Below are 23,445 nucleotides of genomic sequence, written 5' to 3'. Positions count from 1 at the left end.
TAGTTGTTCGTTAAAGCAAATGTCAGAAGCACCATCATCATCAACTTTGACATTTCGGGTCACTGGAGGTCATCTAAGAAAGCGGCAACACGTTGTCATCATCAGCTGTCCTGTCCTGGATGGGAATGTGCGGAGTGCTTGATCATGAGATAGTTTGTTCCTATTAGGAGACGAGAAGTGCAGAACTTGTTTCTAAGCTATGGAGGACTTGAGGAAGAGGCTGGACTTTGCTAATCCATCCATCCAGAACCAGGTGAGGTGCACCCCTCCCCCTTTCTAAGTTTTGCAAAACGTTACAAATATTTCAACATACCGTAATATCGCTGACGAATACCTTGTCAAACTGAACTTTCTCATATCAGGAAATTGAAGTGACCTTTATAAAAAGACAGTGAGGAAATTGAAATTGAACTTGCTTTACAGATGAGAAGTGCATGTGAATATTATAATGTGTTCAATGGAGAAAGTTTCAAATGCCATGATGTCAATTTGCCTTGTCTGTCTAAAATGATGCAGGCGGTTGCCAGGTTGTTCCAGCAGGTGGTTACAAAGGCGGGGAAAACTGAGATCACTGCAGGCACACCAAAGGTACTTTTTCCAAAAATTTTATCATTTTTAATATCTACCAGGCCAGTTATATAATTGTTTTTAGAATGAGGATGCTACAAAATTGAGCAATTGCACCATAGTGTTACAATCTGAATATGTGCATCATTGTCTTTTGAAGTGCTACCTCTTTCCGCCTGTTGCGGTATCGTTAATTGATATAGGAGCCAATTACATGTTGTACCACCTATTTTGTCTTTACTGACAGATTGCAGAACTGTCCCTGCTATGGGATAAGAGTACTGATGCTGACCCTATAGTCAACTCTGCCTGCTGCGAGGCTCTGGTAACACTGGTGTACCAGAAACATGCAGACTGGGAATATGTCGTCAATGGGGTATTGAATATTGTACCCTCCGGAAGGTATGCTTTGTCATAGTCATAAATGAATATATAGCTGTGCATGTGGTCAGCTTGTACAAGTTGCGCCTATGACTCTGTTAATACAAAGATTTGCAATGGGTGTAGTATCTAAGTAAAAGTACATTGCATCTGATTTTCCCTCATCTTTGTAGGATGGAGGTATGGTGACAGTGCAGTTGGCATACCCCCAGGTTGAGAACTACTTATACGTTATAAGTTAAGTAGAAGCAGGCAACTTCAGACAAGCAATATGTTGGAAGAAATATTTTATAAGAATTCATCTCAATTTCTTTGGGGATTGTGTTGAAATGGGTGTACTAAATGCATGCATCATATAGTGATACAAGTAATGGATGCTTTACTTGATTTGCCTTGCCTCTGCCCAAGCTGACTTTATCTTTATAGGAATCTAACAGCTGTCCTGAAAGCTGTGTCAGATTTGCTGGTACTCCAGGTGCTTAGCTGTCTGCAGAAGGAGCGAACCTACTGTTGTCCATTTCAGATGAGGTAAATTGTACCAAGATGGGTACTACCGGACTGAAGATTGTTCATTCTGAATCTGATGCCTCACCAAACTTCATTTCTGATAATGCTATCTTGAAATAGACCCCAGATTTCAGTAGCAACATCCAAATTATAACTTCTTTTGTTATGTCTCAAAATACCCATGTGTTTACATGTGCACCCACTGCTCTATTCCAGGACCCCTCCCCACCCATTTATCACCATTGTTGTGAACCGTGCAGACAGCTGGCCACTGTTGTTGGAGCAGGTCTCCTATCTGTTCAACATGGTGGATCACAGGTTGGTGTTTTCCTACTTATTGCATACTTATTGTAATCATGATTGAATAGTGCTATGTGGGATTTAATTTAAAGCTACTTGTATCAAGAGTGTTCAGGGGTAATAGCCAAAGAGTGTTCAGATCATTTAGGTCAATCAGGTCAGTAAGCTTACAGCATATCAGCCCCATAGTTCAAGTACATAGTTTGTGTGTAATATAATGTGTCATGTCAATTTTATCTCTGAAAGTGAAGTTCTACAGTTCTCAAAAAGACATCTTTGAATCACTGTTGACCCTCTAAAATGCAGACTTTGTGTGTCTTGTTTGTAGGATCCAAGCTCATGTACTGGCAATGTTGGAGCCCTTCCTGAAGTATGTGTTCCTGGAGCCCTCCCACTCAGTACAGTACAGTCAGCTGAGATTGGGTCTGTGGAGAAGACTGCTACAGATATCCAATAGTACAGAGGCGTCACAGGCACAGGACATTGTTAGCTTTTTGGTTGGACTCTTACCTTCAATTCAGGTAGGTTTGAACTTAATTGAAGTGACATTATACCTAGCTATTTGTCATCTTCAGAGTGTAAATGGATCCAGTCAACTACATTCTATCTGGATGTTGCAGTTGTTCTGCAGTTTCATTCAGTGTGTCATGTTTCAGCTTGAGCCCAGTTCAACGCTTCAGGAGGGTTTACTGCAGGTGGAGGACCTGGTCATCCATCTACTGAGACACAAAGGAGAGTTTGTGCAGGAGAAGACAACAGTTGCCTGTCACCTCCTAGTCCTGACACATGCTCTACTGGCACAGGGCAGTGATATTACCTCTATCTTGGACACTGTTCTCAAGGTTGCAGATGATGAACCTGAGGTACTTGTATGTGTTCAGGATTAAATGCCGAAAGACAAAAAATGACATAACATGTAGCAAAGTATGAAGCCAAAATAATTCAACCTCTATGAAATGCTTTAATTTGACAGAATTAAATTGTTAAGATCTAACAAACTTGCCATATTTCATTTTTCTAAACTCAGCTGATTTTTCCATAATTATATTATACTATCTTGTGCGTTGGTCTTTACAACTTTCATATAACATGGAAGAAATCGATAGGCAAATGAATACAATCCCCTGCTGGGTATAATGGTAAGTGAAGTGAAGGTGCTGAAAGTTTTCTGCTGTTTTTCCAGGTGCTACCAGGTGATGTTTCCTTCGTCATTCTCAGCTGTCTTCTATTAAAGGCACCAGCAAGACATGTAAAGACTCTGCTTAAAATAGGTAAGTATATCAAAGTGGTAATTTATATATCAAAGATACATGCATGGTGCTGCTGTTGATCAATGTTTTTTTTTACTTCCATGCATGAGGTATTTGAACAAAAGATAGTGAAAATGCAACTTTGAAGATTAATGTTTTTTCTTTTAAAGCCGATACATTGTAAGTGCCCGAACAATCACTCAAACACTTTTTACATTTCCTACAGCCATGAGAGTCACCAACCCTGACACAACTGATGCAGCGATAGTCCGAGTTCTTCTCTTCCCACTGCTACAGTGTGTTGCTGGGACAATAGGATCATCAGTAGGGACAAAGGGAACTGGAGAGGTGCTGACTTTAGCAAGAGACCTCTTCAGTTGTGTTGAGGAAATCATCAGGAGAGGGACTGTGGCATCATCAGCACAGGTTAGGACTGAATCTCATGTCTCTCTGCAAAGAGTCAGAAAATGATTTGATTCATTGAAAGAATCCCTCTGTTTAAAATTTTCGCAGGCACTTTTGTGTGGTCTTTTTATGGCCTGGCCTTAGCAAGTGTATGTTCCTGGTGTTAAGCACTATTCACATTGGCAGGATTGGCTTTGCCTGGTGCTAAAAGTCATTCATATTGTGAAAGGCATCTATCCTTGGTGCTGAATGCCACTTACACCACAATAAGTATCTGTCCTTGGTGCTGAATGCCATCCACACTGACACAAATGTCTCTCACTTGTTTTAAATGCTGTCCAAGCTAATATGAGTGTCTCTCCTTGGTCCTAAATACCATTGACACTGACACAGTTGCCCGTCCATGTGTGGCCATTCATACTGACATGTGACCCTGTCCTTGGTGCTGACTATTATTCCCACCTACACTGGTATATTTCCCTGATGTTAAAAGCCATTCCATTGCACGTTGTTTATGTATGCTGTTACAATATGGACAGCTTTAAGCTTGCAATAAGTACACGATTTGATGCCTTTCATTTTGCAGGATGAATATCACAAGGTTGTCGATCCCTGGTTCAATCTGATGTCATCTACTTCCCTATTGGTCATACACCTCCAAAGAGAACCTAAAGCTGCTTGTAATTGGCTAAAGGCTGTCCAATCTGGAGTGAACGCATGCAGAACAGTTCCAGACCATGTTCTGTTGGTTGTGTCATCTCTAGTGCTCAGTCCCCACACAGATGTGCTCTATCCAGCCTTGAAGGTGCTCACAGCACTAGCACAGGCTGACGTAACCAAGGTATGTTATCTTGATAGCTGTACTGAGTTATATAGTCCTCCTCCAAACTTAGTTTTGTTCCACTGAATTGTAAACATTTCAGTTCTTTATTTGCTGGCTTATATAACATGCCATGTGTTGATTATGCACAGTACAAATGTAACTTGATGCATTTGGGAAAACCTATACAGTTTTTTTTTCTTCAAAAATCTATCCAGTTGCTTGAGTGACATGTGTATTATGTATCATATAACCTGGATGTCTAACCTTCAGCAATGTGTATATGCTGGTTACAGGCTCCCTATATGCTATCACTGTTGCTGTACAGACTAGGGAAAGCAACAGATCCTGAACTACACATGAAACTGCTATATACTGCACCCAGACTGGCCACACACAAGGTAAAGGGGCATTCATTCATTGATTTATATAATCCCAAGACAACTAGGTTGCTCCTTCAATGTATAAGTTGATTTTCAAGAAGGTCCTGTGTATACAGAACAAGACTTTTCACATTTGATGTGTTGGAAACATGGACAATATTCTGTGGAACAAATAAAATCTGATTACAAGCTATTCCAAAGTAAAATTCAATAAAGTTTAAATTCAAGTAGGGGTCAGAAGTTATGAAACTACATGAGGTAGGCATCTCAAGGCCTCTTCAAATTGCAGCCCGGTTGATACAGACCTTATGTCACCAGGTAGTGTGTTGTGGTAATTTGTGCCCCTGTATGTAATATGCAGTTGCATTACAAACCTGGTGAAGTTTAGATATTAGAGTAAGATGTGATTCTGCTGTGTTTCATTAAGTTTTTTTTATTTCATACATTAGATATTGTTCGTCATATGTACCTGATCGTCCTGGTTAGTGATGTAGACTATGATATCATTCAATGATGATATGTTTCAGGTGTGCATTCCTCCAATACTGAAGACTCTCCAGGTGCTTGGTGCCCATCCCCACCTCAGGGCTGTGTCCTTAAGACTTCTTACGTCACTCTGGGAACAACAGGTTTGTAACTGTTACATGATCTGGTGGTACAAATACTGCAGCATGTCTTCATACATGTATGTATCTTGAAGTAGAGGCTGTAGTTGTCTGTCTTACTCTGTTATAGTCTCCAGGTAAAAACGTGTAAAACTTTTTTAGTGTAAGGTCTCTTATTTCCTAGTATTCGTAATATGAAAAAGAGCACACTCCACAACCCATGGACTACCACTCTAAGTAGTGGCCAGAGTACCCAAAGGGATTTAAAAAATGGAGATGGCACTGCCCCCATATACAGAAAGGTTGTTGGAAGTATTTGAAGCCTTTCAACTGTCTCTTATTTCAAGGCACAAAAAATATTCCAGACATTGTACAGTGACATTTGAATACCAGAGGAGAAGTGTCAGCCATGTTGAACATATTTTCGTGTGTAGGATCGCAGTTTTCCTCATCTGCAGAAGTTGCTGCTGTCTGAACTGCCTGCCAATCAACCACCTGCTCAGATCCTGGAGATGAACATGGCCAAGGCAGCTTCTGTCAGGGACATGTGTAAACTAAGGTGCAGAAGAAGTGATTCTCCTTCAGCATGCTGTGTATGAAGACAATAAAAATGACATGTTTGGGAACGCATTGTGTAAAATAAATGTAAACCTTGGCAACTGTGGTAGAAGATCTTGTAAAGCTCAATGCATTTAGTATGTGGTAGTTTTATTTTGCAATATGGGCAAAATAAGATTTTAGCAGTACTTTAAGTTCACAATTTTGTAGTACATAAGTCCTTTGAATACTTTGTATTTGTGATGTCATTAATTCGCTATGGATAGGTCATTGCAACAACAAAAAAATCAGAAAAGAAACACCATGAAAATGTCAAGATTTACAGTGATACATTTAGCTCTTTTGAACAGAATTGATACTCTGAATGGTTACCTTTCATTTGAAAAAGTGGGTAGCAGACAGGATAAATTGTCACCATAAAATTGAAGACTCTACTGTTAGGACAGAAGTACTGAAGGGGATCCGTAGGGGAGTGCGAACTGTAAAGTCAGATACATGTAGATGTATTCATACTTATCAATGATTCATCTCCAGGGCACACCAACATGGTGCCGACCTGTTGCCTGTCCTGTCTCAGATCCTGAATGACTGTACCTCGGAGCTGGAGGCTGTCCCGGCCAGCCTGGCTCTGCAGGGGCTCACAGCCCTGTGTCAGGCCGAGGTGGTGGACGTAAGGACAGCCTGGTCAGTCCTGGCCTCCAAACTAGAGGCAGACCAGAGGTGGGTTGGAGAAAAGCTTGTAAGTACATGTAGTTGTACCGACAGTATAAGATAGTTTGGAGAACAGTTTCTAAGAAGTTATAAACAGTTTTAGATTTCGTTAGATTTCAACAATGTATCACTTCAAGTTTAGATATACATCATGTAACATGTTGCCCACATTGTTCCATTTTCTAGACCCCTGGTGCTAAGTCATGTCTGTGAGCTGTTTTCCCTTGTACCAGCTCTTGCTGTCAACACACCAGAGTATGAGGTAACCTAGATTTCAGCTACATGTAGGCAGACAATTTTAAGTTAGCATTTGGACATTTGGATTTTCCATGCCAAAACATCACATTTTGTTACATCATGGTTATTTATTTTTAAGATATCAGTAGTACAGACATTGCAACTTAGATGTCTTGGTTACACAAATGCCAAAGTGCAGAATTCTAGTTGGGTTCTATAAACCCATTTGATAGTGCAGTTGGCATTTTAGTGGTTTGAGGTAAAGAGAGTGGTTCACGATATTTTATGTTCATCAACTTAATTATGGGAACAAACATCACTGTCTCATATATCAGTGGTCAAATATTTGCAATGATGACATTTTATCGCTTGACTGGTAACCTTGAAAGTATATAAAGTCTACTTGCTATTATAAAATCAGTTATTACAGTATTTGAGAGTCACAGGTCAGAACTGATTTTAAACTACAATCCATTGAGATGATTTGTAATGTACAATGAAAGTTCAGACTAATGTAGCTATAGGATACTACTTCAAAACTGATTGGGTCAATTCTGTTCATAAACAACATGTTGTCTCTTTGCAGAAATTTCAGGAACAAGTGACTTTTCTCCTATGGCAGCTGATCAAAAGCAAGGTAAATCTACATTGGGGTTCAAGAAGTAACTGACAGTGTATTGGAAGTAATGACACATCATGTAAAATGTGTTTAATCTTTTGCAGGTTGTAAATATCTTTAGCAATTGTCCAAGGCAGTAACAATACTGGTGGCAGCAGAAAATAAACATTTTTATTAAAACTTTTAATACAGCAAGGTGTTGATTGTTTGATCTGCAGAGCCCCGTGGTGGCTGGAGCTGCCTTTGCTGCCTTGTCACAGTACAATCCAGAGTGCTTCAAAGTGGCACATCTTCCTGAACCAGTAAGTCTTACTCATCTACTTTCTATATGAAGGAAATGTCTAATTAAGACAATACTAGGATTTATTGTCACATAATTTGTAACAGTATAACATTAGGTATGAAGATATGCTGTTCATCAGTTGTTAAAGCTAAATTTCTATAACTATACCTAAGGTGCGTCCTGAGGAGAAAACTCAGGAGAAAGGAGATGGGGAGGAGGAGGAACAGGAGGAGGAGGAGGAGGAGACGACAATCCCAGGATCATCTTACACTAAACTCATGATCATGGTGGACAGCATCAAAGTCTTGGAAAGTAAGATTCTACGTCTTGTTTACAAATCATATAACCGCAGAAAAGTTCAAAATACTGAATGACCACAATGTTTTATTGTCAAATTATTTTGTATTTACTTAACTCTGATTTCTTCACAGATTTCGAAAAATTCCTGAGTTCCTTGGTCCAACATGAAATGTCCAACATGCCTAGAGGGGTCTACCACTCTGCAGGGAAGGGGCAGGCAGGCAGAGGTGCCCAGAACCGGGCAGTGGCAGGTATCCCAGCATTCATGCTGAGGCAGTATGAGAGGAACAAGCAGCCTGGAATGCAGCAGGGGCTGGCAGGTACAGAATATTTCTTAAGTATTTCTGCTGGAGTATCTAAGGTTTAGGTCTAGTGACCAGCTGTTCAAAATATAAACTCATCATCATCATCATCTATCCTCCTCTTTTAAGAGGTGAAGCAAGTAAAGTTCGTCTTCCAGAACTGTTTGTCTTTCATTGCTGTGAGAAGCTCCAGGCCCTGCAGACCAGTTTCTGACTCTATAAATATAAGCTCAAATCATTGTTTTCTTTCCCCCATCAGCTGGACTGCTGTGTTGCTATGACTACCCTGTGCAGGTGGACGGGAGTGGTGCTCCTGTCAGGAGACATGTGGTGACCAGGGGCAAAATGTATCAGAAGATGTTCCAGACACTTCTCAATGAGGTATAGGAGGGGGAAATGTAGTCACCTGGACATGTAGTCATTGGTAGTGCACTCTACTGGTAGTCTCAAAAGTACCTGTAACCAGTTGCTTATAGGTAGATAACCAAAGATGTATATTATCTATAACAGCTACAGTCAAACCTGTCTATAGCGGCCACTCAAGGGACTGGTCAAAATTGGCCACTATAGAGAGGTGGCCACTATAGAGAATATGCTAATTAATTGACCACAAGCAATAAGTTACACATGGTTTTAGTACCCACTGATCTTTATTCACATAATACAGTACTGTACATGTACTGCAATGATTTTTACACTATATGTATTAAGTAAACAAAAGCTATAAAAAGTTTTAAATGTTCTACAGTTGATATTGTGTGAAGAGACCGGTATCGTCATATTTCTTTGATCTTTCGTCTTGTATCCTTTGATACTTCGCCGTCCGTGTGTTCCCGTTCGCGCTCACACGTCAGATTCGCCCATTATGCTAATGTGGTACTCACAAGAAAAGTCTCATCATTTTAGACTTATCTCTTAATAAATGTAAGAATAAAATCCACCATAGTCTGAAGTTCATATCATTTTGTCTTTGTAACAATTTATTTAGAAAGTTTTTGTGATGTAAATTAACCTAAGCGATAGTGTATTAGAACGTAACCAAAAAGTGGCCACTATGGGCAGGTGGCCGGTATGCGAAGGTGGCCGCTAATACAGGTTTGACTGTACTTGTAAATCAAAGAATTGTATCATAGCAGGCATGTTGCATTCAAGATACAACAAATATACATTGTACAGTACCACAAAGTTCTTGGTTATCATATTACAGTTTTTGATTGTTAATGTAATGAAAGAGTCTCAGAATTCACATAGAATGTTGCTTCAGGTCCCCTTCCAGCACTCAGAGTGGTCTCGTCTGCTGCCCCTCCCCCAGGCATGGGCTGCTTTCATGGACAGAGTCTACCATGCAGTTCTAGAGGTAAGACCCAGTTCATACCAGTCTTCATGAAAGTGGATTCACCCAGGCAGCACAGGGGATTGATCCTGATCAATGAAAAAAACCTTCTGAGGTGAATTTGGCAGATATGGCTTAACAACCCCTTGGAGCCAAATTTGGAGCATTCGTAGCAGGCTTTGCAAATCGGGATCAATCCAAAGCCTTGGTTAATCCAGATTGAGGAACTCTGGTAAGAATATGGTCTAAGAGATGAGGCCATCTATGTTGGCCTGTATGAACAGCACTCTTACACAGTTTTACATGCAGATTTTCTGTTAAGTTTTTCAATCCAAGGGTGCACAAGCATCCTTACACTGATATAGGTAATGTCTTGTGCTATCATGTTGTTCAGGGTCGAAGGGCGGAGCTGGAGATGCAGCAGAAACACCAGACTGACACAGAGGAGGAGGTCAAGTACAAACAGGATGTTGCCTGGCTGTGGTGAGATCTATGCCCTGTTTTGTTTTGTTTTATGTTTTGCTTTGTGGCTTTGTTAAGAAATGTGTAATCACAAATTAAGTCCCTTGGCACTTTCTATTTCCTCTCAAGTTATTTCAAAATTTAAATGAATGTTCATTTTATGAATCATAAATAAAGTGTTTTTCACCATTTCTCAGGGTGAGGGACAAACTTGTTGACATCATAAAGACAGCTTCAGTGTAAGTCAACATCTAATCTTCCAATTTTGCATAGAATATTCACTGTCCATTATATTTTTGCCAGCCTCCAAAGTGCCTTGAAAACTTGGAAACTCAATTATATATTAACTCTCACCTTCTTGCTTACTGCTATAAGCATTACACTTTAAGATAAATCCAACAGCAAGAAGCCCAATGTGAAACTCTTTCATCCCACAGAGGAAACCCTACAGCTCAAGCCAACTCAGTGCTAGCAGTGACAGGTCTGGCCAGCACCGTGATGAGGTACATGGCCAGCCTGGGTGCAGAGGCAACCCGGATCCAACAGGAGGCATCAGAGCACAACAGCTGCTCCCATTGGCTGGGCATGCTCACTGATCTTCTGATGTGTGTGGCTGATTCAAAATACAAGCCGAAGGGAAGAACCCTGGGCCTGTTCCAGCAGGTATGGTCTGAAAATCTAGTCTGCAGACTTGGGAAATACACTGTAACAATACGTAAAAGTACATAAAACAAGTAAATTTTAAAGTTTGACTTAAAATGATAAACTGGAGCTTTACAATAAAGGCAAGATGGATCAATAGATATAGCTGTCTGTGCATCCATGGTAAAAAATTGCTCATAAAACATTAAAACACAGCTTTTTCCTGTCTCATTTCAAAATGTAGTCAAAGAGTAATGCAGCTTTTATTTGTGTTTTGTTTTGCAGAAGTCGCGGGGTGGAGCTCCATCATGTAGCATGTTAGCTCGCGCCTGCAGCAGCCTGGCCTTCGCTCAGCTCATCCCCGTTCTTGTCACCAACAACGTGGAGCGTATCCGTCACATGATCCACATCCTGGTCTCCGGGTTACCTGGTCAACCACAAGCTGATGAATCCTCAGCTGTGGTGTTCTGCCACGGGGTGGGGCTGGGGATGGTGCTGGCCAGGCTGTATGAGGAACACTTCAGTGATGTCACTGGTAGGGAGGGAGCCCTGCTGCTCATGAAGACACTGGACCAGCTGGAGAATGTGTGCTTCAACACAGACCTGGAGAACAGGTGCAATGCTGTCATGTCTTGTGCGAGTGGAAGTGCTTTGAAATGGTGGTTTAAGCATGTGGGTGCCTGTGAAAGAGTCCATTTATATAAGGGAGTCAAATTGGGAAAGCTCCATTTCGGACTGAAAAGCCATAGTAATTATATTTTTAAGCAGCAGTTATGTTGGCATGTTCAATTTCTGCAGAGGGGTGATTTAGAATGTTCTTTATTACCACGGTGTGGAGCATTGTATGGTACAAATGTAATGTTGTGTATGAATAGTAGAACTTCCCCATGCATGCAGTTTATCGCCTGCTTCTACATAATCATAGTGCTGTCTGGTACAATCTAACAAGAAATCATGTAATGCCCCTAAGAAAATGTCTACATTCCTTTGTGTTTGTTAGACTGATGATTATCATTATGTATATTTTTTGGTTCCAGCTCTGGCTGTGTGTTAGGTTTGGGGATTGTTCTGTCTGCCCTGTCTGGACAGAGTGCCACAGAGAGCAGAGTTCACACCACAGCTACCATAGAGAAGATGTGTTCACTGTTGGATACTGTTGAGAACCGAGACTTGAAGGAGGTGAAGTCAAGTTCTTGTGTTCCCAGTGTTCTAATTTTTCCTTTCCCTTATTTCTTCATCAAAGGATCAGTGGCAGAAAAGGTTCTATGAACCCCATTTCAGCAATTGCCACCAGTGTTAGTTACATTGTACATGCAGAAAATGTGAAGCACTTCATTCATATAATTTCAAAAATATAAATAATGTTTGTTATTGGATTCTTCAATTCTGTTTGAAATGATACCAAAAAAGGGGAAGCTAAAGCTATCACATATATAGATGCTCAACTAAGTGTACATCAGTTGAAAACAATCATGTTTCTCCCAGGTCCTTCCTGTGGCCGTGTCACTGTCTGCTGTGTCAGCATTCAGCTCCAATGTGCTGTCAGCAGAGGAGGCTGACTCTCTCAAGACAAAGCTGGTCACTATGTACAAGGCACAGCCACAGGTTCATGATAATTTTCTTAAACTTTACCAACTTGTACACAATTGAAAATATTCTTTTAATGCAGCTATATTTTGAACAGACATAGAAATCTACATCCATCTGATTGTACTGCTTATGTTAATTGCCATGGCACTCTAAGTGATAAATTTATGTTGTCTTTTCAGTTTCTATCCTGTTCTGGGCCCTAAGTCTTCAATTCCTTTATGTCCGAATTAATAAGCAAACAACACATGAATAGTATATCATTATTAGACTATGGCAGTGCTTTTTATCTTCTTCAAACTGTCTGACCTTCACTTGTGATCTGCTGTGTATGTTTTGTTCCAGTCCAGCCCCGTTGCCCAGGCCCTGGGTATGTTGTGCCATGGCCTGTCTAGTTCTGGTCATGTACAGGCCACTGATCTGTCCAACCAGCTACATGGCACTTGGACTGGCATCCTCAGGGCAAAGGTCAGGGAATTATTGATTAAATTATGACTAATATTGCACACATGGCTTCAAGTATTGTGGGGGGGGGATGATAAAAAGATACAGGTGACATTCTGTTCTCTCACCTTTTCAAACAGTGCTTTTTAATAAAAAAAGACATGATAAGTTATTGTCAAATTGCCATTTTTTTCACCTGTTTGAGCAGCTGTAATGTAGTTTTTGTGTCAATTAACATTTGCAATAGAATTTATCTTTTCTTTTTGGTTGTACATGTAACACGTTAATCATATGGCCATTTTAAAAAGTGTGTCTGTACTCACCTTTATCCATGTCAAAAAGATATGTCAAAAAGCCTACTTGAGCCAAGTAAGCATTGGATATTAAATTTTGTGATTAATTGTAATTCTCTATCCTTCAGAGTTCCCCGACACTGCTGCAGTTAGCCTCCCTGACAGGACTGGTGTCGCTCACTGGAACAGAAGCAGCTCTCATTCAGGTGAGACTTTCTCTGTAGTTTTCAAAAAGGTTGTGAATATTCTCCGTGTGTCAAATGACAAAGTAGTACCTTCTGCCATAGTACTTTCTATTCTCTCTTTCCTTTCTTTTATGAGTTATGTAGTCCGAGACTTTCCTGTGTTCATCTTGCCAGAGCACATGATCAGCAACCATTGGGGACCGGACAAGCTGAACATCTGGCAATGGATGGTTGAACACATATAGTGCATAAAAGTGTCTTTCAAATTATTTTGCCTGGCTACAGTATTTCTGAAAGGTTTACTGTTTCTTATGTGTATGTGGACAGATGACAGAGGAAGTGGTAGAATCCTCAGAAGTCCAGCTGCAGCTGAACGACACAGTGAAGCTGTTAAACCAGCTGGTCCAACACTGCCCTAACGTGGGTGTACAGAGCAACACTGCCTGGATGTTAGGGTACCTGTACATGGCAGCTACCTCCATGGCACACAGCAGGTCAAGTGGTGAGTCAGGCATACTTCACAGATTTGGAAATGATTTATCTTTAAGCTATCATAAAGCTGTAGTATACAATAGATCACTCACTCACTCACTATCCGGTTTAGTGTCCATTGTTCCCTGTCTTGCAAGGGTTGGACATTTCGTCAAAATAGATATGGAGGGTAATATTGTCATCTTCCTTTGTTTTGTCACAAATGAAAAGCAGATGTTGCGGTGTGCACTTAACCTTGTACTGTATTTTCTGCCCATCCTTTTTGGTTTCAGCAGTTCACTTTAATTAGGATGGCATCATTGGAGGTCTTAAATTATTTCTTCTCTTTTGGAATTTTTCAGTCCCATCCAACTATGGCTACCTACCGGAGACCAGTGTCCTGAGGCCTACAGTTGACTTTATTATTGAAGCTGGAAGACGAGGTACATAGAAGTTATGAAAAAGTGTATTACATTTACATATTTTTATTACATATAAACATGTACTTTCTATTTATTTATCTCGTCAAGTTGAATACTTAAGATATTATAACTTTATTCAAACAATGCATAACAGTTTGAGAAGCAAATGTATGCTATCCTGGTAATAAAGAAATATAATTGAATGTCATTTTGTCATTTCACATGCACGCACCATATGTACCATTGATGTTACAAGAGCTACATGGTACTCTCACATTTCCCAGGCCCAGAAGCTATCCCCCCTCCTTATGTGCAGACATCCCTAGAGGCCCTGTTGTCAGCTGCCAGTGCAACCTTCCCACCAGTCAATTGGGCAGCTATCCTGGCACCCCTCATGAGGCTGTCATTTGGTATGTACCACATCAACATTGTGTCATTCCTCATAGGGTCATTAGTATCAGCAAAAAAAGGATAACACAATATAAAACTGAAACGTTTATTAATCTTTTTCTCCACACACATGCTGGACATCATTGAATATGATGATTGGATATTTGGATTTTGGATATTTTTGTACATTTTTTGTTTATAGTGTTTATATGTAACATATGCAACAATTTAAGAGCTTTACAGTATGTTAAAGATTGTCCAGATTGTAAGGGACATCCAGGTTTTATACAATGTATTTTATGTTGTGGTTGTTGAACACAGGGACAGACATCCAGATATTGTGCCTGAGGCTTGTAGTGTCCCAGGCTTCAGCTTCACCCAGTGCAGCACTGCTTCTGGCCTCGTGGGTCTCACAACCTTTGTTTGGTAGCCTGGAGGTTAGTATTCTACATGTTGTCTTAAAGGGGCATTCCACTCCAGAAGGGAGTCTTGTTTTCCAATAGATAATGTGTCAATGAATACATAATCAGCCAAATTTTGTGGAATTCATCTTGGGATGAATTACGCGATGTGTGTTTTGTAAAACAATAATGGCACTCACTAAACCCATGCAGACCCTTCCCATGCATTCCTTATACGCATAGACACTTTCTTTATTGTACATATTTTCAGAATAAATGAGGTACGCTAAGCACACCGAGAAGGCAAATTGCTCATAAGATAGCAAAGAGTACAAGAACAAGACGAGATTTCTTAGCGAACCTGAAATGAGTTTTGTAACCTTACCTAAAAGTTTTGCATAATGTATTCAGCCATAGGATTAATTCAATTAGAGGGTACTTGGGGAGTTTAGTAGAAGACTGAATGCTTTTGAGGCACGTGGAGCAGGTGGGTACTTTATCGTATAATGTGAAATAGTATGCAGTTATTACTTCCTAAAATGAATATCTATCGGAAAATAACACTCCCGTGTGGAGTGGAATGCCCCTTTAAGGATGCAATGGAAGAGGGGAGATGGAAAAGAGTGAAAATAAACAACAGTGGATAACAAAAAAAGCATAAGAAAATTGATGGAAGAATACAAAAAGATACCAGCATATAATGTTATCAGACCTACAGAACCTTTTTCAAACTTTTCTACATAATCCATCCTTGTCTATTTAAGTGAAACTGAACAATGACGTATGTATGTATTTTAAATCTTCAGTCAGCATGAGGGATTTTAGTTAGGAACCGAACACTTGAATGTGTTATGTTTTCCCTGACAGGTGAAATGCCAGTCAACTCTCTACTCTTCACTCCCTGTCATCATGAAAAGCCTAACTGCTGCCAAATTCAAGACATTCTTGGAAGACTGTGCCTTACAGTCATTTGTAGTGGAGGAACCAGACCCAATCCTGTGCCAGTCAGTGACCAATGGCCTTCTGGCTGCATTAAAAGTGCCAGACCCACCACAAATGGCAACCCAGCTCCTGTACCACACAGTGGAGAAGGTGTGTAGAGAGGTAGATTTCAGTAGCAGGACACATGAGGTGCTGCCCACCATTAGCAAGTGCCTTGCTGAACTCCCAGAGGATCTGGCTGACAAGATCACAAAAGCACATGGTCAGGTATGTTAGCTCATCTCTGAGTTCCCTATACCCCACCCTCAACATTTATATAATTATTACATTATAGACATTTAAAGGCTATACGTACATATCTGCCATCATGTGTTGCAAGAGCTACACCAACTCCACACTTAGAAGACCAAGTGTATTTCTGCACCCCACATACAATGTTCCTTGTATACAATAATTGCCAGGTGTAGTGCCAAGTTCCAATGATCACATGTATACAAAATTCTGTCTTTCAGGCTGATCTCCTAAAGTCTTGCTACCTGCGAGGTCACTTGGTGTCTCATGGCCATGTGCCTATGACATGGTACAATGCCTGTATTAATGGGACAGTAGAGGCCATAGAGCAGATAGAGGGTGATGAGGTCATACAACATCTCACCAAAAGCCTTTATCAGTGTACTCAGTCTAAAAGTCAACATACAGGTCGGTCTTCAGTTGTTGTTGTTTTTTTCATTGGAGAAATTTCTTTTTAATATATGATATAATAATGCTAATATTTGTAACGTTTTTCGCCCATTCCTCATTAACTGGGAAAATTGGAGGTAGAAAATTGTAAAAAATAAAGTTGTCCAAAACGCTTACCTGCTGGTATGAACTTGTTACCACTTATATCGACTATCTTTTGCTATTTTTGTCTGGTGCTAACACGCTTAATTTTGGAGATATTTGATTTTTAGTAGGCCATGTCATCTTTCCTACAATTTCGTAATAAAGAGCATATTACTACACAGAGAAATGTTCCAGCAAGTAATAGCGGATTAACAACAGCCAAATTAGCGAATTTTCCAACCCAAAACCTTCAAATTACACGCCAATGAGAAATATTTAACCGCCGTGTCATTTGTTTCGGAATAATCATCAAAATTACTAGCTATTAAGTTTGCTACATTTGTATAAAAGTAAATAAATGATATATTTTTTTTTCTGATATGAAGACAAACCGTTTAATACTCCTTAATTTTCACCCTGTAGGATGGGATAAGAGCGATAGAATATATTTATGAAAATGGTTGGAAGCAGGCGATATCTATTCTACAGGTAAATGCCAATGAACTGTGGTAACGTAAATTACAGAATCTCTAACATTTGGAGGAAAGCCGAATAGTGTACATACTGGCTCTATTTGAACTGATCAGGTCATGTTCGTCTATAATGCTGGACCTCTTATCTTCATGTTGCTAACTCAGAGTAGCAAAAAAGTGTATCTTTGTTATCCGGAATACCCGTATAATCTTGTTCGTCCTATACCCACCCGGACTCTGCGGAAAGACACCCAAGATATGCAAGGCCTCTATCTTGGCGGGGTCTATCTAAATACATGCTAAGTAACAAAGGATTCACGCAATCACACGCTCTAGGTCAGAACCGCTTCGTCCTCGCGTCCTTTAATCAAGTCTTTGGGAATAGCAGGACATGATGCGATGGCAACATGCACCAGATGGACTGGGCCTTTCTAGCACAAGCTTTCGATATTGGAAAGACAACAAACTAAATACCATTTATCGCGCTTCTTATAAAACATTTTTTAATGTCAGGACAATCTTTGTTCGTGGAACAAACACAATGTCACATCAATATAGAATGAATGTGCTACCTAACAAAATGTCCATCCATACACCTTATATCGTGTGGTTCAATAATACCGGCAGAAAGAACTGTGTAATATGTGTATAACAAGGCTTTTGTTGATGAGCAAGGCTATAAACAACATTATCATATAGCCAGGCGCCGCGGACCAATCAGAAGGCCCCGTTCCACGTTGGTTATGACGCCGTAACACAAAGATCCAGGCCAGGCAGGTGGGTTTCGCTCCTCTGATTGGTCAGAATGAATCGACACCGGCACCGGTGTCGATTTGCATCGACACCGGCACCAGTGTTGATGCTCATAAAACCACCTCGTTCGCTTCGCTCACATCGGTGGTTTTATTCGGTGGTTATAGCAAAGGACCAGGCGTTATGACACCATATACACCTCGGGGCGGGTCATTAACCCTTAAGTGAATTTTCCAAAAGAGAGCTGCATGTGTAAAGACAGTCTGTTCTACAGTTATCCTGGCAGCCTGTCCCTTTATACTAATGCCACATGATTACATGACAAGCCTGACGTTATATAGATCTTGACTTTATAGAGTGGGATTGGTTTCACAAATAGCTTTCTGCCTTGAACCATGTGTCTGTCCATGTAAAACAAATCTGTGCATCAATTCTGTGCAGTCACGACTGGTTGAAAGAGTAGTTTGCTTCTAATTAACAAGATTTCCAACCTAAACAAGCAAAGGTGAAAACTTCGGAACATCTAATGATAGTGAAGTCTTAACTTAAGTTAGCTATTAACTTCTGCAGCCCATATGCTTTTGATCATGGAGCTTATAACTCAATGACAAGTCCTCAATGTAGATAACGTGGCGCTAGCGTAAATAGTGTCGCTGATTTACCGCCGTCTGTACGTTTATATAAAGGGGTCCACTGTGTAAAACAAGAAATATTTCTATGACACGAATCTTGACTACATTGACCTTCATAATTAGCTGATCAAAATCTCTGTTGCTATTTAAGACAAACATGCTTGAAACGTACCTTACTTCATCAGTCAGTGTTGAGCATGAATTTCTGTCATTCCAGTCGTGTGATCTTCAAAAAGCGCGCGAAAATGACGACAAACTTGGACGAGTCTACTTTGACAACAGGGGTTTATTTTGGTTCAGTCCAACTCAATATACATTTATTCAACTTGGTACTATACATTCCGTGTAATGTTGATTATTGAAGCATCAGATATCAATATAAACACCCGCATCTTTCCAAGTTGGTGCATGTCAGGTTTATCATTTGAACATCGTTCCTGTAACAGTGGGGTTCTAGCGCTGCCAAACTGACCACGCCAACAGCTCTTGAGCTTTTGGTGTTGCGGTTAGCACTTTGGATTTGTGATCCGGCTGCCCGAGTTCGGCGCAGGTTCGAATCCCGGGAGTCGGGATGTTGTTTATTTCTGTTCTTACTCGACCCTCTGAATTTCTACAATGGTTCCCACGCCGGCCCTGTGAGTAGGCTAGTATGTGCCACACAGGGATGTCGATCTCGGAGATTCGAGGACGAATCTTGAAAAGAAAAGGGGGAGTAGTGTAACAGTGGTGTTCAAGGACTGCTAAACCGAAGACGCCTAATGGCTTAAGCCTTTTGGCCGAACGGTTTGCACGTTCGATTTGTGGTCCGGCTGCCCGGTTTCGGCGCGGGTTCGAATCCCGGGAGTCGGGGTGTTGTTTCTTTCTGTTCTTACTCGCCCCTCGTATTTCTACATTCCTATGAGAAAGGAAAAGTCCCAGCAAAATTCACTGAAACAGGAACATATAAACAGACTGCATTGTGACTCTATGGCAAGCCAAGCCCACCTACAGTAACATTACAGCAGATAATACGTCTTTGGTTGATGTGCTCTTGCTGAATATCCGATGACATGTTGAAGAAAAAAAAATGGTAACGTAAATTATATGGTAACGTAAATTATATTTATGCTTTTAATGATAAATAAAATTTTAACAAATAGCTCTGGAAAGATTAACTCTGCAGGCAATTACTTATCTGGGAGCATTCTTTCCTATGAGTACAAAAGTAATGATCTTTCTATAATTCTAAGGGACTTATTATGGTAACGTAAATTATATCAAAAAAGTGACAAACGGCCTGAGATTGGCTGTTATAGTCATGTTTCCAACATTCGTGTTTTATGTGTTCTGTCATTTGTTTATTACGCAACACCACTGTTTAGCAGATAAAACAGTGAAAACATTATCGGAAAATGTCTTTTCGTAAGCGAATTACACCCAACAGAAGTTTGGTAACGTAAATTATACAAAAGTTGGCGACAAGAATAAAACGGCATCTGACGTAAAAAGGTCGTCTGCTGGACAAGTTCATCAACACGTGACAAGCCGGCCTAAGTGGTTGATGTAAATTATGACTGAAAATTTAAAGAACTAACGTCTTTTCATTATCAGAATGCCACGATATTCACCTTTATAGCATTTCCGACACGTGTTTTTAGCGTGTTTCTAAGCAAAACCTTACCCGGGACGACCAAAAGGCAACTAACAATGGTGGGAAAACATTGCTTAGCATATTACTATCATGTACTTGTAACGGAAAAGGGCAAAATACGTAGTCATTGTGTCTTTAAAGAAAACTGTGGCCCGCTGCTTATGTGCGACAGCAATTTGCCCCTTTAACGAGGAATGGGCGTTTTATGGAAAACTTTACTTCTAGATGCAAACCTAGTTTTGGATAATTTGATTTCAACAGTCCAAACTGTGGATTTGCATAATATGTAACAAATTCCATTTCACAAGGTGATGCAGCCAGGATCCAATGGTTGCTGGAAGTTATGGGACAGTGCAGAAACATTGCCTATGGGAAGATTCCACTCTCACAGGCTCAGTCAACAGGGAGTACAAAAAACAAGGTTAGTCTTGCACCCTCCCATCTGTGTTCCTAGAACTTTTGAATCAGTATTCCCACACCACGATATATTTGCATTGTTAGTTGACATCATTATACAAGAGGTCACATTTACTATGACTTCTCTTTAGCAACACACATACCGGTATATACTGCAACTTTCACATTGTTATTTTCTAGACTGATCAGAATCTTGTATTCAGTTTATCTGTAAGATAAATTTGTGTGAAATACACCTTCTTATACAATTTGCTGTTTCTTATCTTTTTGTTTGTTTGTTTGTTTGTTAGGTGACAGAATTCCTGATTGCTGTTTTCTGTGCTGCTGTGGCATGTTGGAGCAGTGTAAGCCTGCCTGTACTTTGGGGCATCACTGGTACCGGCTGTCAGACAGGTAACATCAGTTTTCATAGCTCAAGTTGCACAGTATTTCCTGATGATGCAAAGAGCTCATTGCTCAGCTCTCTTCTAGGCCTTTTTAGCACAGCAATATGATCAACTGTTGCATACAGTCACTATAGCAACACTGAATATGATGGTTTGTTTGTTATTTGTTTAATGTACCATGCTAGATTTTGTTGTCGAAGCAAGTGTTGGTATCATCAGCTAACTGTTATCATCATCCATCATAGCTGGTAATTATTTACCCCACATGATTGGAGAGATGCACCTTGCAAACGTAACTCTGTCCTGATAAGGGAATGCTAAGTACAGTCAAACCTGCCCAAGACAACCACACGGTCAATTTGGACAGGTGGTCGCTGAGAAGAGTATAGACTCAAAACATGCCCGATGCAAAGTATAAATGGTTTCCGTTGTGTTTAATGGCAAATAGCAAGCACACTGCACGCACGCAAAGAAGCGAGGTCTTTAATGTCAAATACAACATGCACACTGTAAATTGTAAATTTAACCCCAAGCTTTTATCGAGCTTTGATACGATAGTGTTTTAAAGCTCAAGTATTTGTACACTAACGTTTTAGACAGTAAGGGAACTTTGATGCTGTCAGTTACCATACAAGCCTTCATGCGTCGCTATGTTCTTGGCTGAAATAACTACGGTGCACCTTTCGAATTCAATGCCCGGTACGTCCCGTTAGCGTACTACAGTACAGTTGGACAAAAGCACTCACACATACAGATCTTTCTTAAAAAGGTATGAGCTACACAGATCTTTCTTAAAAAAGTATGAGGCTATATACGTTTCAGCATTCGTTCACTTTATAACTAAATTCAGATTTTCTTACAACGATTTCGGCACAAAATCACGCTAGTTATCATAAAAAATCAAAGAAAACCTCAATTTTGAAAATGATGCGGTCGTTATGGGTCCCAATTTGGGATGGTCGCGGTTGCGTTGGCCAGATGGTCGTTGAGAAAAGGTCGCTCAATACTTACGTCAATGGGGAAAAAATCGGGACCGAGAAAAAGCGGTCGAAATGGCCAGGTGGTCGCTGAAAAGAGGTGGTCGCTCGGGCAGGTTTGACTGTAAAAGGGTTTGAATTGAAACTGGGGAGACAAGAAAGAAAAACTCTCTGACATCAACTGGAATTTTAGGGCTAGATGACAGCTACCACTTCAGTCCTGTGGAGAACCATTACACAACATTTCATGCCTGGATCTACAGGGTTCTAAATATGTGGCATGTTCCTGTGCAGTGTAGCTAACTGTTCTATTCCAATCCAGTTACTCAGTCTGTGGACACTGCAGAAGCATCCTCAGAAAGCAGAATGCTGGAGACAGTACCACTCCTGCCTTATGCCATTCTTCAGTTGGCATCATCAGAACCTTGGACCCAGGTTGGGGATAAGGTACAAGAAAGTTTTGTTATATCCTGCAAAGCTGTTCATCATTTGTGAATCTAGTAGTCAAATTGATCATGCACGTAGCCTTACTTGTAATAGCTACCAAGTACAGTTGTATGTTGCTTGATTATTGGTATGTGAACATTTGTGTTTAAATTTCAAGGTGCTTCCATAAGTATTCACTACAGGGAATATTTTTACCATACACAATGTCATGTTGCTGGAATGTGATGGGCATTAACTTTGACCCAGTATTTCTCACTGTTTGCAGCTTATTGATTGGCTGATGGAGATGTATCAGGCTCCTGTGGACCTTCCTGACAAGTGCAAGACAGCACTGATGGGTAATAACAGTAATTGTCACCGTTGCCCTCATTTTTAGACTAAGTATATTTACCTGTTTCCTAACTTTGCCTTTTATCCATTGGCAGAATTTATGCCTTTGAAACTCAAGACATAACCTCAAGCATGGATGTGCAGTGTAAATGTTCCTTACAGTTTATACATGTTGTTTGTGACAGATTTGCCTTTTAATTTGATGTCAGCATGCTGATTGTTCCAACATGTGTTTCCTGCAGGGTCTGTGCTAGCCTTACGACATACCACAGCGTTCAAGAAGCCTTCAGTCTGGACAAGAGCATACCAGATGTTGTCCACAGTCAAGTTATGATCTTCTGACATGAAAATGACATCTATGTATAAATGTACACACAAAAAGTATAAACCATAGAATCAGGGTTTGAAAACTGGTGTAACCTAATCATGTCAAAGGTACAAAAATTCTACATGTAGAATATGTGACTGTCTCCTACCAGTCCTGTAACAAGACCATGTGTCAATTAAATCTTTCCCTGCTTAAGTTACCACATATTAATTATGTTAATTCATCATTCTGAAAAAAAACTTAAGGCTTTTGTGGATTTTAATTAAACACAGTGACAACATTGATGGCTTGTCTTCAAATCACCTGCTTAAACTTTTGAATGAAGGTTTTGATTAAGGCTTCGGCTCTTTTTTTCTTGCTTTAATGTGCCTTTGTGAAGTTGTTGATACATTTTGATGATTACTTACCATTCAGTCTTACATTCTGTAACTAGAGCTTAAAAGTTAT

At 40.2% G+C, this 23,445-nt stretch overlaps 1 protein-coding gene across 1 annotated transcript; it reads left to right on the top strand.

The window, feature by feature from the left end:
• Positions 1 to 39: 39 nt before the first annotated feature.
• Positions 40 to 23,282, top strand: LOC118406863 (focadhesin-like). Its single transcript, XM_035807246.1, has 40 exons — positions 40 to 253; positions 517 to 588; positions 815 to 969; positions 1,375 to 1,476; positions 1,672 to 1,773; positions 2,084 to 2,276; positions 2,412 to 2,618; positions 2,939 to 3,026; positions 3,232 to 3,431; positions 3,997 to 4,251; positions 4,527 to 4,631; positions 5,141 to 5,242; positions 5,653 to 5,777; positions 6,311 to 6,496; positions 6,674 to 6,749; positions 7,311 to 7,361; positions 7,562 to 7,645; positions 7,800 to 7,938; positions 8,058 to 8,246; positions 8,488 to 8,609; positions 9,493 to 9,585; positions 9,956 to 10,044; positions 10,221 to 10,262; positions 10,461 to 10,686; positions 10,951 to 11,279; positions 11,703 to 11,844; positions 12,151 to 12,270; positions 12,598 to 12,720; positions 13,118 to 13,195; positions 13,502 to 13,676; positions 14,008 to 14,088; positions 14,352 to 14,477; positions 14,779 to 14,894; positions 15,726 to 16,067; positions 16,313 to 16,499; positions 20,422 to 20,534; positions 20,821 to 20,923; positions 22,216 to 22,340; positions 22,606 to 22,678; positions 22,913 to 23,282. The coding sequence occupies exons 1-40, from the start codon at positions 200 to 202 to the stop codon at positions 23,002 to 23,004; spliced, it is 5,382 nt and encodes a 1,793-aa protein (XP_035663139.1). The 5' UTR covers positions 40 to 199; the 3' UTR covers positions 23,005 to 23,282.
• Positions 23,283 to 23,445: the final 163 nt, after the last annotated feature.

This window comes from Branchiostoma floridae, chromosome 2 (assembly GCF_000003815.2).
Source record: "Branchiostoma floridae strain S238N-H82 chromosome 2, Bfl_VNyyK, whole genome shotgun sequence".
NCBI lineage: Eukaryota > Metazoa > Chordata > Leptocardii > Amphioxiformes > Branchiostomatidae > Branchiostoma > Branchiostoma floridae.
The sequence above is the reverse complement of the archived record's forward strand: the minus strand, read 5'-3'. Positions and strand labels throughout refer to the sequence as shown.

Coding starts and splice junctions, on each gene's coding strand:
- LOC118406863 (XM_035807246.1), top strand. CDS start 200: ATGGAGGACTTGAGGAAGAGGCTGGACTTTGCTAATCCATCCATCCAG. Junction 5,243..5,652: donor CGTCACTCTGGGAACAACAG/GTTTGTAACTGT, acceptor TTTCGTGTGTAG/GATCGCAGTTTTCCTCATCT. Junction 6,750..7,310: donor TCAACACACCAGAGTATGAG/GTAACCTAGATT, acceptor GTCTCTTTGCAG/AAATTTCAGGAACAAGTGAC.